A 16611-nucleotide genomic window follows, 5' to 3' on the forward strand; every position below is an offset into this window, starting at 1 on the left:
GAGTGGACTTGTTAAAGGATTAGGAATGGAGGAGGATTTGGGGACGCGGGGAGGAGAAAGCCCCTAGGAAAGTAAATCTCGAGCCCGGCACTAGGAGGGTCCCGGGAAGAGGGGAATTTGAGGGGAACGAGTTGGGGGGAAAGGTTGATTTGGTGATCGGGAAGAGAAGGAAGGGAACGCATTGCAGGAATACTTAGGGGTTCAGAGTTATTAGAAAACCCCAGAGGCCTGTAGACTGAAGATGGGAAAGGAGGACCAGAGTCCAGAAGGGGAAAGAGGCTGTGAGGCTTTGGGTATCTCTGGGATGATAAATGATGGGAAATGAAGAGTGGTTACCGTGGAGAGGATCTTTGGTGCAGGCTGTGAAATTTTTATGACTCCTTCAGAGATGGGATGAGAGGAGGAATGAGTTGGCCCCCAAAATTGCCTTTTTGGCGTAGATGAGTTGGAGTGGGTGCTCAGACACTTGGTGTTTTAAGTTGGCAGGACCACGGGATAGTGTTTTAACAGTGGTGAAGAACACGGGTCCGATTCACCTGAGCTGCATCTGCTCTCTTGGACTCACCTGGGCTTAATCCCCTCTCATTATCTCACCTGAACGTAAATCCCTCTCATGCACTTTGTGGCTGTGGATAATCTACAAACATCAATTAGTAACAGATTCCTGGCTGGGAACAAATGACTAGCATCATATTTTCCCATTTCAGAATGGGAATGGCATAGATATCGTGAAGATTAAGTTTATTGAGACTGTTCACATCTATACCTACATAAGTGAAAAAAGAATTGGATATTAAATAGTCTGCTCTGAGTGGTGATTTTCAGTCGTGAAGCACCCCCTTGAAAGTCTGAAGAAAGTTTTGGCTCCTGTCTCTACAAAAGTACACTTGGGCACCTATATGTTTATGATGGTCCTTTACTTCAGGTTAAGAGTTTGGATTAGGTATCTCTTTGGGATCAAAGTCATCATTTAAATGATTGTTGTTGTTGAAGGGGCTTCAGGCAATTTGGAAAACAGTAAAACAGAAAAGGATACAGTTCTGGAGATTTCTTTACTTTTTTTCTCGCTTTAGTGTGGTTATTATTTTAATCTTTTTCAGTTGTAGTTTTACATTTGAATTTTATATTACTGTTCTAAATATTTCACTTTAGGATTTTGCTGAATGTTGACTTGCATGTTTATTCAAAACATGAGAGGAAATAATTTGTTTTGATTCTCTTAGGTTGACAGTGTCATTTTAGATGTCAGAAACTATCTGTGACTTCAGAAAAGTGATTTTTCTTTTGTCAGAGTCGCATCTCTTCTGTTAAACAATCATGGAACCATAATTCTGTATGACACAGTGGAGGACTGTTAGGATCAACATGCTAATCTCTCTCCTGGTTCTTCTCCTGCCTGTCATTCCTCATCTCCTGTATGGAATCCTCCTTTATCCACCACTTAATTATTGTGTTTCCTCATAATTCAGTCTTCTGCCTTCTGTTCACTCTGTGTTCTTTTCTTGGCTGAGTTCATTCTCAGGCTTTTGATAGTCTTTGCTTCCACCTTCCATATTTTTGTCAGTATACAATGCATTTTTTTTTTAAATCTCTTTCCTGGAACACTTGAGGTAGCTACAAATTTATATAATTGATTTTTTGGTATTTCCACATAGATTTCCCATAGGCATCCTCAACTCACTGTGTCTGATATCAAACTCATCAGGTTTCCCCGCCAAATCTATACTGTTGAATGGTACCATATTCACCCAATTTTTCAAGGGTTTATTTAGGTTCGTTCTCCTCCATATATAATTGGCCTCAATGTCCAGTTTATTTTACTTGATAAACATGTCTAAATCAATTCTACATTCTGTATTTCTAAGTTACCGAACCTTAGTTCAAACTTCTATCATTTGTCACCTGATCTCAAGGCCAGTTGTTATTATTCCTTAAGCTTTATTGCTCTCCAGTTCTTGGGTTGAGGATGAATCATTGTATTTTTGAATCGTCGTCAGATCTTTGTCGGTGTGGTTATTTTAATCTTATTGAAGATCCTTTGCTTTCAATGAACTTCAGTTCAGTCGCTCAGTCATGTCCGACTCTTTGCGACCCCATGAATTGCAGCATGCCAGGCCTCCCTGTCCATCACCAACTCCCGGAGTTCACCCAGACTCACGTCCATTGAGTCAATGATGCCATCCAGCCATCTCATTCACTGTCGTCCCCTTCTCCTCCTGCCCCCAATCCCTCCCAGCATCAGAGTCTTTTCCAATGAGTCAACTCTTCGCATGAGGTGGCCAAAGTACTGGAGTTTCAGCTTTAGCATCATTTCTTCCAAAGAAATCCCAGGGCTGATCTTCTGAAGAATGGACTGGTTGGATCTCCTTGCAGTCCAAGGGACTCTCAAGAGTCTTCTCCAACACCACAGTTCAAAAGCATCAATTCTTCAGCGCTCAGCCTTCTTCACAGTCCAACTCTCACATCCATATATGACCACAGGAAAAACCATAGCCTTGACTAGACGAACCTTTGTTGGCAAAGTAATGTCTCTGCTTTTGAATATGCTATCTAGGTTGGTCATAACTTTCCTTTGCATAAAAATCCTTCTTGTAATGGTCTCTTACACTTAACTCTGTTTTACTTATTATTATCAATACTTTATCACTACCTCCAGTCAATACAGTCATTTTAAACCAGCATTGTCCAATAGAAATATAATGTGAGCTGTATATATAATTTTCAGGATCAGCACAAGAAATACATACAGGAGAAATTAATTTTAATAATGTTTTATTTAACCCAAGATATCCAAAATGCTGTTTCAATACATATTGAATATTAAGATTATTAGAGGTATTTTATGTTCTTTTCATGTATTGTTTTCAAAATCCCATGTATATTTTTTACTTAACAGCTTATTTCTGTTCTAACTAACTGTATTTCAGGTTCTCAGTCATCACTGTTTTGGACAGCACAGTCATGAACTATTTACAGTTTTTCTCATGCCTTTTAACTTCTGCACATGTTGTTTCCTCTTACCGAAATAGGGTCTTCCTTCATCAACTGTCTTCTTTTGCTAACCTTAGCTGTCATCTTGCCCCCACAGAACACAAATACACAACCCAAATCATACTTGTACTTGACCTCTGCTAATACCAAATAACTCAATTTTAGGCATTTTATCCTCTGGCAGTCTTCCCAAACTCCCTTCTGTCCTCTAATCGTAGTTTTGAGTTTCCTCAGCTTCCGTTACTTCCCTTTATCATTAGTATTTAATACTACTTATCTTTCTTTTCAGGCTGGGAGTTTCTTAATAGGGATCAGTTGTCTCATTTTTGTGTCTCCAGCTTTATCCATAGTTCAGTGCCTGATGGTAGGTATTCAGTAAATGCCGAATGAATGAATATTCTGTGTTTTCATTTGACTGACTGAAGTTTGGGAATACATTCTGTAGTTAAGATGCTTTAGTTTGACCCATGTTTCAGTGTGCTATTTAAAAGAAGTTGATTATACCTTAAATCTTAAGTCTAACCTTTACTGTGATCTGACCTAGAGTCTAGAAAACTATACTTAAAACCTAAACACAGTTTGATTTTTAACCAAAAGTCAGTGTTGTGTAAATATATGTAGAATAAGGAATCACTTAGCAACATCCTAGAATGTCGAGAAGTAGAGAAATGGAAACACTTTACTTATTTCTAATCATTTCTCCCTTATAGGAGAGAAAGAGTTATAGCTTTAATGCAGCAATATTGTTTTTACCTTAATCTCATCTTCAGTTATTTGTGGTTTTGGTGGGAGAGAGGGTAGATATTGCTTGTATCTTTCTCTCCTGGTTTATTTTTATTTCACTCATCTAGTTGGCTATTATGTGAACTCATGCTGGCAGCAGAGGTAGCCAGGTAGCAAAGTTTTATGCAAAGAAGCTGAACACAGGGAAATGACAGGAAATTAACAGTTCTTTGATTTTACATAGGTTGTTTTTTTTTTCTTATTCTTAAAATGAATTTTTCTTAAAGTCACGTGGATCAGACGCTTATTATGATATTCAGTATACAGTGGACTCTACAGCTTTGGTTTACTTTCTGATTCATTTGAAACTGGATTTGTGTATCCTTTATAGGAGGCAATTCTGTTACTGCAGAAGCTTGTGGTAATCTTTTTTCTGACTTGTGACATGTACTACTTGGGACTTTGAAAAGATGAGTTGGAAAATGATAAGTGCTAGATTTGATGGCTTTCTAGCATTGCCACAGTAGCACTCCTGGCCACTTTTGGAAGATAAACAATTCTTAGAAATTGAAATTGGACAAGATTTATAGTTTTTGTTTTCATCTGGTTACCCTTGTACAATTAAGAGAAACAGATGAACAACTGTTAACTGACTCATTCTATGTCACAAAAAATTAGTTTAAATTAGCTGGAGAGCTGTACCTGAAGTATAAATCTTCAGTGTTCTCTGTTGATAATTTTTTAAGAAAAAAAATTTTATTCACTTAATATGACTAGTTTATATTAGTCTAATAGAAATGTTTGTAACTCAGGTGAAATTTATTTTGTCTGAAGCCCTATAGGTTATTTCCATCATTTAAAAGTAACCCAGTAAGAATATTCCAACTTTATGATGGGAATGGCTCAGAGCAAAACTTTTGACTTGTTCATTTTCTCCCTTCTTAGGCATTTTAGAGATGTATGTAAGTCTTATACAATTAGTTGATTGTGGGACAATTTAATTTCCTTTAAAATAGAAAGGTACATTTTATTGAACGAAACTACTAATATTATATTCAAAATAGCATTATAGATTAATTATTTACTTCACAAAGATTAATACATGGTATTATGATTATTCTGGTGAACTAGACAGATAAGATTTCTGTTCCCATGGGTCTTATATTTAACAGGAAGAGACAAATGTGAGATTATTCCCAATAGTAACGAAGTCTGTGAAGAAAATAAAGCAGAGTAATCTCACCCTTGTGAAATTCTAAGGGAAGGTCCTAGGTAAAAGGTGCAGCAGATCTCTGAGTTGGTGACATGTTTAGCACGTTAGATGCACAAAAGAATGCCACTGTGGCTGCAAAAGATGAGGGGAAGAAATAAGGCATGAGGTAAGGGTGGAGAAGTAGGCGGGAGGGCCAGATCTTACAGGAGTTTGCAGGTCTGGTTAAGGAGTCTGATGACTATTGGAAGCCACTGAAAGGTATTAAGTAGAAGGTCTGCTTGATGCTGTTTGATCTCTGTGTCAGGTAGCTTTCTGTAACTGGGGCAGCAAGAATGAAAGCAGGATATCAGTTAGGAGGCTATTGCGGAGAGAAGATGGTGGTTTGGACCAGGGTAGTAGCAGTGGGGATGATAAGGAATCATCCAATTTGGAATATATTTTGGAGATAAACCAGCCTGGTTTTACAGATGGTTTGGTTGTGGGATGTAACATTAAGAAGAAATCCAGGATGATCCTTCGATTTGTGACATGGATAATTTAGTAGATGGAAATGCCATTTAATGAGGTCAGAAAAATAGGAAAGAGTTGGTGGGAGTAGAAAGCGAACAGATCATGATTTTGTATTGGCATGTTTAGATACCCAGCTGGAGTTGTCAAACAGGAAGGTGAACATATGAATCTGGAAGGCAGGGTAAGTGAGGTCTAGATGAGATCACCTAAGAGGAGAGTGTAGATAAAAGAGCGTCTAAAACATGGTGCCTTGTGTATTCCAGCCTTTAGAGATCAGAAAGAGGAGACAGATTCAACAGAAAAGACGAAGAGATGGCCAATGAAGCAGTGAGAAAACCAGGAAAGAGGAGGCTATGAAAGTTATAAAGAGAGTGTTGTAGGAAGGAGGGAATGGGTAGTCTTTTCCAACGCTCTGTGAGGTCAAGGACAAATAGGACAGAAAATTGATTTTTGGATTTCTCCAGGGTGAACGTCATTGTTTTGATGAAAGCTATTTCAGGGGAATGGTCAAGATGAAAACCTGACTAGTGTGAATTTAGAAAAACGTTGGGAAGGAAGTAGAGGTGTAACGTTCTAGATTATCATATAGTATAATATTCTAGTACAGATTGGGCTTCCGTGGTGGCTCAGTTGGTGAAGAATCCGTCTGCAATGCTGGAGACGTGCTTCGATCCCTGGGTTGGGAAGACTATTTTAGTATAGATAGAATAGTCTTTTATTGGAAGATTGGCGTGGAGAAATTGGGTTGTAGATGCAATAGGGACCTGGAGCCAAGCAATAGCTTTATTAGAGCCTCTTTGTTAGTAGGAATGATCGAGTAAAGAGGGTTGAGTTGCAGGTGTACAGTCCTTGAGATGGAGAGGAGGAGTGGGGAAGAAGGTAGGTGAGTTTAGCTCTTAAAAGGAGCAACAGCGCTTCTTCAGTCTTAGTAGGAGAGCACCACAGAACCGTGTGGTTGCAGATGGAGGCGCCTGTAAAGATAAGGTCATTCTCACCTGATTGTTGCTATTGAAATATTGAATAGGTCCCTCAACTAAGTCAGAAAACTTGTAGTCCATTTCAGATTTTACTAATTTAACTCTGTGACCTTAGGTAAAATGCCATCTTGGGTAAATCACTTTGTTTTTCTGGGTCTTAGTTTCCTTAATCTATGCAAAGAAAGGACCGATTTCTCAGGGTTCCTTCCAGTGCTAAATTGTTACGCAGTCTTGTAGTAATTCATGGGTTTTTATTTGCTTGTACTTTGTAGCAAAATTATTAGTTATTATTCTAATAGTTGCATTATCTTGTCTGTATCCATTTCTTGCCTTTCATCTTTTTGGTCTAATACTTTGTGTATGTTCTTTAACTTGTTTTGTTTTTCTGTTTGCTTATTTGAACTGTGTTTTTCTGGCAGTAGTGTTAGCCAGGCAACTGTGTTTTTACAAGGACTAAGACCTAACTTTATAAAAGAAAATTTTCACGAGTGTCTAAATTTCTATTCTCTCAGATCAGATCAGATCAGTTGCTCAGTCGTGTCCGACTCTTTGCGACCCCATGAATCGCGCCAGGCCTCTGTCCATCACCAACTCCCGGAGTTCACCCAGACTCACGTCCATCGAGTCAGTGATGCCATCCAGCCATCTCATCCTCTGTCGTCCCCTTCTCCTCCTGCCCCCAATCCCTCCCAGCGTCAGAGTCTTTTCCAATGAGTCAACTCTTCGCATGAGGTGGCCAAAGTACTGGAGTTTCAGCTTTAGCATCATTCCTTCCAAAGAAATCCCAGGGCTGATCTCCTTCAGAATGGACTGGTTGGATCTCCTTGCAATCCAGGGGACTCTCAAGAGTCTTCTCCAACACCACAGTTCAAAAGCATCAATTCTTCGGTGCTCAGCCTTCTTCACGGTCCAACTCTCACATCCATACATGACCACAGGATAAACCATAGCCTTGACTAGATGAACCTTTGTTGGCAAAGTAATGTCTCTGCTTTTGAATATGCTATCTAGGTTGGTGATAACTTTCCTTCCAAGGAGTAAGCGTCTTTTAATTTCATGACTGCAGTCACCATCTGCAGTGATTAGGAACACTTAGATTTTTGGATTGCAGTACATTCTAAGGAATGCTTGTTTGTTGTCATGAAGAATTGTAACATAATATGGGATACATATTTTAAAATATGGGATACATTTTTTGGCATAGATGCTAAGTAATCAGAAGCAAGAAAAATATTGTCTAGTGTTCCAGGGACTATTCTCTTATTTTTTTAATTTTATATTGGAGTATAGTTAATTTACAATATTGTGTTAGTTTCAGGTGTACAGTAAAGTGATTCAGTTTACATATATCTATTCTTTCTCAGGTTTTTTCCCCATATCACTTATTACAGAATATAGAGTAGAGGTCCCTGTACTGTACACTAGGTCCTTGTTGATTATCTATTTTTTATATAGTAATGTGTATATGTTTGGAGAAAGCAATGGCACCCCACTCCAGTACTCTTGCCTGGAAAATCCCATGAATGGAGGAGCCTGGTAGGCTACAGTCCATGGGGTCGCCAAGAGTTGGACACAATTGAGCGACTTCACTTTCACTTTCATGCATTGGAGAAGGAAATGGCAACCTGCTCCAGTATTCTTGCCTGGAAAATCCCAGGGACGGGGGAGCCTGGTGGGTGCCGTCTATGGAGTCGCACAGAGTTGGACATGACTGAAGCGACTTAGCAGCAGCAGCAGCAGTGTATATGTTAATCCCAAACTCCTAATTTATCCCTTACCCAGTGTTTCCCCTTTGGTAAACGTAAGTTTGTTTTTGAAGTCTGTGAGTCTGTTTCTGCTTCATAAATAAGTTCATTTGTATCGTTTTTCTTTTAGATTCCACTTGTAAGTGACATCGTATGGTACTTGTTTTTCTCTCTCTGGCCTACTTCACTTAATATGATAAATCTCTAGGTCCATCCATGGCATCCGCTGCAAATGGCGTTGCTTCCCTCTTTGAAAGGCTGAGTAATATTCCATTCTGTGTATGTACTCTATCTTCTCTATCTGTTGCTCTGTCAGTGGACACTTAGATTGCTTCCACATCTGGGCTATTGTAAATAGTGCTGCAGTGAGCATTGGGGTGCATGTATCTTTTCAAATTATAGTTTTCTCTAGATATATAACCTGAGGCTGACTTTATCACCTTAAAAAATGTTTTCATGTAGTTAACATGTAATATTTCTAGGGAATATATAAAGGATACATAGCATAATTTATTGTGATTTTTTTCTTAACTGGCCATCTGTGATGGAAGAGCCAGACCCTACCTTAAAGGAACTCCTAGTGTGTTTTGCTCATCTTAATTTCCTCATTGTCTTTAAATGGCATCTGTAGCCATTAGTAATTTAGTAATTTTTGTTGACTGAATTGAATAGGTGTATGAATTAAATAGTAGTTTCATAAACTTTGGAAAAGTGATTGCTTGTATCAAGTTCTCTTAAAAGTTTGAGACTTATTATTAGGAATAATTAGCCAAAGATGACTCATCCTGTGGCTGATTGATGTTGATGTATGGCAGGCACCACACAACATTGTAAAGCAGTTATCCTCTAATTAAATTTAAAAGAAATAGCCATTTACTTAAAGAGTTATACTTGCTGTTAAAGATGTAGATCTGACCATATGTATTTTTCTTCTAGTTGGAGACAACATTAAAATCATATTAAGGATAAAAGAGAATAAACCTTTAACATTGAAAGGATGATAGAGTACCCTCAGTGGATGAGAGATTATTAATACAACACATTTCTGAAACAGGAAAGGGAAATGATGCATGGAACAGATTAGAACAGAGAGAACTATGTTGCAAGATACTCAAGAGGGAAAGAAGTATTCTGATGTATACTGCAGATTCTCAGAGAATCTTAGGATTTAAAAAGAAAGGAAAAATTAAAAATGGGAAGAATAATTGAAAAACTATGAATGGAATAGTTGTGTCTCAAGCCTGTGCACATCAACAGTGTGATTCTCTCTGCCCTTCACCCCTTCCTCTCTTTCCCATTAAAAAATACAGACTTAGTTTCTTCTGGAAATGAAAACAAAGATAACACTTAAAAAGTAGAGTTGCCATGGTGGACATTTGTGTTTGGAGATAATCCCTCCTCTTTGCTAACTTTCAGTAAGTCCCCCGTATAGTGCTGGTTCTCTGCTGTTCATCTTGAAGCAACATGTGCTTGTCAGAAGGCCATGCTCACGTGCAGTTTTGTTCATTCTTTCCTATGGGTGACCAAAAATTCACAGAAATAAAATTGGCAGGATTTAAAAAGCCTAGGCTAAACAAAGTGAAAAACTGTAGCTATGTGAAACATAATTTCTGCATCAGAAGAGATCTTAAACAAAATGTCTAGAGTGTTCTCAGGGGAAGAAAAAAAACGTATTGCCTCATTAAAGCAAGAATAGAATAATTGTTTAAAAAAATCAAAACAAGAAAGAGTTCTTAGAAACTAAGATTTTTGCACAAATTCAAAAATCCTGGATGGTTATGAAGATAAATTGAGTAAATGTCATTGAAAATAGAACAAAAAGACAGAGAAAGTCTGTTATTTAACCAGTAGAAGTTTAAAAAAGAGTAAAGGGAAAGTCAATTATCAAAAATGTAACCTAAGCACAATAAGGAAGAGGGAAGCAAAGGGCAACGCAATAAAAAAAAAAACAAAAAACCTCACACCTATGTGTGCATCTTTGTGACATTTCACTACAGCAAGAGGAAAGGTCCTAAAGGCAACTAAGGAGTTTTTTGTTTTCTTTAAAGGTTTCTATAAAGAATGAGAATCAAGTGGACATAAGTGTAAACTCCTTAAGGCAGAGATTTTTCGTTGTTTTTTTTTTTTCATTACTTTTGCATAATGAGAGCACAAGAAACATGTTGAATAAGAGAACGACTGTCACATCCCATAAGCAGCTCTGAGGTTTTAAAGACAGTGGAGCAGTGTCTCCAAAGTTCTGAGAGAGACGGACTTAGAATTTGGAACCTAGAAAAATAATCAAGTATGATGCAAAATAAAGACATTCTCAGGCATACGAAGACTCAGAGCTTTCACTTCAGGTAACCCTTCCAGAAGAAGTTGCGTGAAAGTATGGAGCAGTGAAACACAATGAAAACTAATACAAATGACATGGACTACTAGAAAAGGTATATTAACACAGAAGTACAATAAAAATAATTCCAGAATGACAGTCGTACAGCAAGTAGAAAGTAATTAGTTTAAGTTAGAATAGGAAATTACTCCAAGAAGAAAATGTCTTTAAGAAGAATAACAGATTTCAGGCTACAAATAGAATGACTAAGAAACTGATTGATATCAGTGACATGGTAAGAAGGATGTTTTTTTCCTTTCAAAAAAAAAGGACAGCAATTCTAAAGAAAAAACTCTGCATAACCAACATGTAGTTGCATGTTGCAGCCATTTAAAAATGAGATGTGAGTTAAATCCTTATCTTTCATAGTCTAAAATTACTAGTTGAAGAAATAGTATAAGCGCACTACTATATATAAAACAGTTAACCAACAAGGAACTGCTATAAAGCACAGGAAACTATACTCAATATTTTGTAATGATCTGTAAGGGAAAAGAATCTGAAAATGAATATATATATGTATGTATATATAATTACTGTGTTGTACACCTGAAACTTCCCAGGTGGAGCCAGTGGTAAAGAACTCTTGCCAATGCAGGAGACTTAAGAGACTCAGATTCGTTCCCTGGGTCGGAAAGACCCCCTAGAGGGGCATGGCAACCCACTCCAGTGTTCTTGCCTGGACAATCCATGGACAGAGGAGCTTGGCGGGCTGCAGTCCATAGGGTCACAAAGAGTCAGACACGACTGAAGCGACTTAGCGTGCACGTACACACACTGAAGCTAACACAATATTTTAAATCAACTATACTTCAGTAATAAAAAGAAATAGTAAAAGCAAAAAGTATAGGCCATTAAAATAGTTGTCCCAGGGAACAAGACTTGGATAATGGGGCAATGGATATTTCCTTTTTTTTTTTTTTTTAAAGATGCATATGTTGGGGGCAGGGGGTGGGTAGGGAGATAGCTAGTGTTGGTACATAGGAGGTGAATGACAGGTAATGTTTTTGTGGATTCTTACCCTTTGCAAGAAAAGTTAGGTGGATTCCTGACTTAGAGGGGATAGGTCATAGGGAACTAAACTACTTCTGCTGTATGCATATAAACAGAAATATATGTTATTATTTTTGTATATATCATATAGTTAACTTTTAATTATGCTATTAAAATTAAAACTGAAAGTCATTGACAGGGAACGTTAATCAGAACTTACCGATCATCTTGTATGTTTGTATTATAAATATAATTATTGATATTTACCAAGTGCTTACTGTGGGATAGTAAATTAGTCCATTTAGTTGTCACAGCAGTTTTCTAAGGAAGATACCATTATTATTTCCATTTTACAGGTGAGAAAATTGAGATTTAGATGTAGATTGAGGTTTGCACAGCTGATAAGTGATGGATCCACTTAATTGCCTTAATTCATTATCCTTTTTTCTTCGACAGTTTTTTACGTGTGTAAATATTTTCTTTCATGATTTGCAAAGTGAAAGATTCAGATTGATTTATATATTTCTAATATTAGTCCTTGCCTTTGCTGATTTCAGCTCAAATAGCTAATTGTAACAGAGAGTGAGATTGCTAGGCAATAAAATCTAAGTTCTAGTTTGCTTGGTTTTTTAAAAATATTTTTTTACTAAGGAAAATTTCAAACAAATACAAAACCAGTGATATTAGAGTAATGAAGCCGCAGCTGTCACAGTTTTTACATTGTTTTACTAACTCATGGCCAGTCTTATTTAATATATACTTTTACCTCCTTCCCCGTGGATTATTTTGAAGTAAACTCCAGGCATTATTTAATTTTATCTATAAATATCTCAACATCTACCTTGAAATATAAGGACTCTTTAAAAAAAAATAACCATAATATCATGATCTTACCTAAAGCAATAGCAGTTCCTTAATGTCATTAAATATCTAGTCAGTGTTTTAATTTTCTTTTTATAATTTTGCAGAATTTGTTTGAATTAGGATTGAAACAAGGCTCATAGATGGCAGTTGTTTGTTTTCCTGAGGCTTTTAAAATATATAGATACCTTTCCCTATCTCTTCCTTTTCTGCTTGCAGTTTATGTTAAAGAAGCCAGTTGGTCCTACAGAATTGGCCACAGAGTAGATTTTGCTAATTGCTTCCTTGTACCTCTGTCCCCTGAATTTTCTATAAATTGTCATTTCAGTTTAGAAGCTTGATCAAAATCAGATTTTATTTTTCTTGTAGAAGGAATATCTTACCTCAGTGAAATTGTTGCGTCTCCTCTGGAGGCACACTGTCTGATAATTTTCTGTGGTGTTAGCCATTAGTGAGCATGATCTAGTTTCATTATTTCGTTAGTAACTGCAAAATGACAATGCTCTAATTCTGTCATTCGAATAATCCCCTTTTTAATTTACTAGCTAGAGTAATTCTGTAAAGAAATACTTCCTCTTATCTACTATTTTGTTGTTCTAAGATACAGCTTGTAACAGTGTAGACAGGATACATGTTGGATTTTTTTCCTCTTCATGTATCAATTTTCAGATGAATGAGTTGGTTCCTTAGTATCTTTCAGTGGTAACTCATTAGTTTTTTAAAATAACATGACCTCATGAATTTAAACATGTTCTATGTGTTTTAATCCTTTGCTGATACAGTTCTTATTGAAGATGCAATTGTCCCATCGTTGACTGGTCAGAGCTTCCTGGAGCACTGTCCTGAACCCTTCTGACAGTGTTTCATAGCTTTCTTGCTCTCTAGTATGACCACATTTCTAGATTGTAGGATGGCACCCCTCTCCAGTACTCTTGCCTGGAGAATCCCATGGATGGAGGAGCCTGGTGGGCTGCAGTCCATGGGGTCGCTAAGAGTCGGACATGACTGAGCGACTTCACTTTCACTTTTCACTTTCATGCATTGGAGAAGGAAATGGCAACCCACTCCAGCGTTCTTGCCTGGAGAATCCCAGGGACGGGGGAGCCTGGTGGGCTGCCATCTATGGGATCACAGAGTCGGACACGACTGGAGTGACTTAGCAGCACGGTACTTCGATGTGTGGGGGTGTCCAGTGTGGGTAGCCGGTTCCCTGCTGATGGTCATCGGGATGGACGTGGTCCTTTCCCACTGCAGTGCCGCAGTGAACAGCAGTAATGCTGCCTTGTGTATGTCTCTTTCATTTATGACCAGGCCCAGTATTCTTTTAACACTAATTTCCTCAGTGGACTTTATTTCTTCTAAATATTAAGAACAGTTGTTCTGATTATAAAAGTAATCTGGTTTCATTTTACTAGAAAATTAAACTCTGTTAAACAGACTAACTTATCTAAAATTCGTGTTGCCCAGACAGAAATTATTTTTGTGTACATGTATACCTTGGTTTTTGCAGGTGTGTGTGTGTGTGTTTTTTTCCCCCCAGTTCCTGAGTTCAGTAAAAAAGAGTACTCAGCATTTTTCAATGACTGTAGTGGAGATCATATTGTATACAACACTTTGAATTTTTCCTTTACCATAAGAGTATAAGCATCTTCCTTGTTAAACTTTTTGTAAACATTTTTGACATCTGCATAATATTATGCTGTATTGATTTTTTCAATACTTTTCTTAATTTTTTATTTTGCAATGGTTAGACATTTAGGTTACTTTTTTTCTTTTTAATTGTGCCACAGTCAACATTTATGCATAACTTTCCTCCTGTTTTTAGGGTAATTTTCTTGGTATCCAGGAGTAGAATTATTGGATCAAAGGTTAAAAGCATAATTAAAGTTTTAACCTATTTTGCCAGCTTTTTTTCCCCAGTCTTGTCTTGATACTCAGTTTGGAAGCAGTGAGTGTTATTTTGAGGAATCTTTGGAAATTTGATAGATTTAAAAATGATGCATGAATTTGAATATTTTTTGTGCCTATTTTTGTATTGCCTGCTGTGGGTCTTAACATGTATTTGCCCATTTATCTTTTGACCTCCTATCTTTCTTGTGGCGTGATATGAGGTATTTATTGATTGTTAAGGATGGTCATGATTTTTCTGTCATGTTGCAAATATTTTTCTTCAAGTGCTTTAATTTGATTAATTTTTCTCATGGTTCAGTTTTACGTTTTTATGCAGTCAGTCTTAGATATTTTTCTTATTTTTGTTAGCAGGCTTGTTCTTTACCACATTTCTCCCCACCCCCACCACCAAAACCAAAAACTGGTGACTTTATTATTCACCTAGCATTTGTGTTTGTTATAAATCTTAAGATTCAAGGGAGTCAGATTCAGTTATCATTTCTTCAGAAGCAAGTGTATGTCAGGTACTCTAGATGTTCTCTGTCTAGTCTATGACAGTCTATCTTTTCTCCAAGTGCTGTAGACAACTATGTATGAAAATACAGATTTAAATTATGGCCTCTTTTTAAATTCTAAGCAGTATGTTATTTTGCTTTTGGTATCTTTCATTGTAATTAACTCTTGAAATCTATTTCATGAAATATGATGAGTTTCCCTCCCTCTTCCTTAATTGTAGAGGAAAAAAGCCGATCTTCTGGTTGCTATTGTGAATTGTGGACTAAAGATACATAGAGAAAACAGATAGTACAGACCTGAATATTATCCCCAGGATCTGAAGACTCAGAAATTGCTCTTCAGGCTTGTTGTGGAGTTTTCTGAGAAGAGTCTGTGAAATGATGTGACTAGAGACTATTTTGCAAAGCCATGGGGGAAAGAGACAGAAGTCCAGCTACTGATCGAGAAGGTAAGACAAGCAGAAGCCATTACTGTTCATCTGATTTTGGAACTACTCCACAGTCTTCTGGCCGGTCGTCGCTGGTGCATCCCTCCCCACCTGCAAGTATTAAGGGAAAACATGATAAAAAACAAGCTTCAGATAGCCAAGTGCATCATCACGGTAAGCATCCTTTAAAAGACTCCAGTAGACCTAGAATATTCATTCTGAGTGCTTAAGGAAACCTGTGTGAATGAGAATAGGATATATTTTTATAAATGTTGTTTACAGTGTACTATCCTTTGTTACATTCACAGCCATACTGTATCCAGAAGAAAGAACTCTAACTGAGGTTTCTCATTTTTGTTTTCGCTTGTTCCTGAATAAATGATTGTCTTGGGGTTTGTAAAGGCGGAAAAAAAATCACAAAACATTTGTACCTTTCTTTATTTTCAGAAAGTTGTGAAAAGCATGGATATAAAGTGGTTAAGGGACATTTTTATAGATTGGGTAAAATTACTTCTACTTACTGAAAAAGTTCAAACTCAGCTTAGAAATGAAATTTGGGACCACCAGTCTGTCTTCTATTAAATGGTGTTATAATGGAACAGCATAGATCTTTAGAAATAATTTTTCTTGTTAGAATGTTATTAGGCTGGAGCTAGGTATTAATACATATTTGACTGCATAATGTTGTGGAAATCTCTTCATCTTAATAAATCCCTAGTCAAGAAAATCTGTATGTACTTAGTAACAAAATATGTAAGGACCGCTAGTACATCATAGGTAAGCTAAGGGAAATGAGGTTTTATTTGTTGTTATTCAGTCGCTGAGTCGTGTCCGACTCTTTGCAACCCCATGGACTACAGCACGCCAGGCTTCTCTGTCCTTCACTATCTCCCAGTGTTTGCTTAGATTCATGTCCATTGTGTTGGCGATGCTGTGTAATCATCTCATCCTCTGCCACCCCCTTCTCCTTTTGCCTTGGATCTTTCCCAGCAGTAAAATGAGGTTTTATAGTATCGGTTAATAGATACAATACAGCCATCACATTAGTAGCTTGCTGCTGCTGCTGCTGCTAAGTCGCTTCAGTCGTGTCCAACTCTGTGCGACCCCATAGACGGCAGCCCACCAGGCTCCCCCGCCCCTGGGATTCTCCAGGCAAGAACACTGGAGTGGTTTGCCATTTCCTTCTCCGATGCATGAAAGTGAAAAGTGAAAGTGAAGTCGCTCAGTTGTGCCCGATTAGTAGCTTAGAGTGATAAGATTGCAAGGCAGGAAGTAGTATGTAAGCTGAAAAGGAAAACAGGTGAGGTCATGAAATGCCTAGAATGTGTTAAGATAGTGACTGTTTCTGTGGGGGGGATAGTTAGCTATTGAAAAGTTCGAAGCAGGGGTTT

General features: G+C 37.5%; 1 protein-coding gene across 1 annotated transcript in view; it reads left to right on the forward strand.

Annotated features, from left to right (window-relative positions):
* The window catches only part of LCA5 (Leber congenital amaurosis 5), a 57645-nt gene that overhangs the window by 244 nt on the left and 40790 nt on the right, over positions 1 to 16611 (forward strand). The window contains exon 2 of the mRNA XM_010855240.1: positions 15014 to 15394. Within this exon, the coding sequence (XP_010853542.1) occupies positions 15202 to 15394 (193 nt within the window). The 5' untranslated portion in view covers positions 15014 to 15201. The remainder of the gene's footprint in view (positions 1 to 15013; positions 15395 to 16611) is intronic.

The sequence above is a fragment of the Bison bison genome, unplaced genomic scaffold, assembly GCF_000754665.1.
Source record: "Bison bison bison isolate TAMUID 2011002044 unplaced genomic scaffold, Bison_UMD1.0 scf7180017864362, whole genome shotgun sequence".
In the NCBI taxonomy this organism is placed as follows: Eukaryota; Metazoa; Chordata; class Mammalia; order Artiodactyla; family Bovidae; genus Bison; species Bison bison.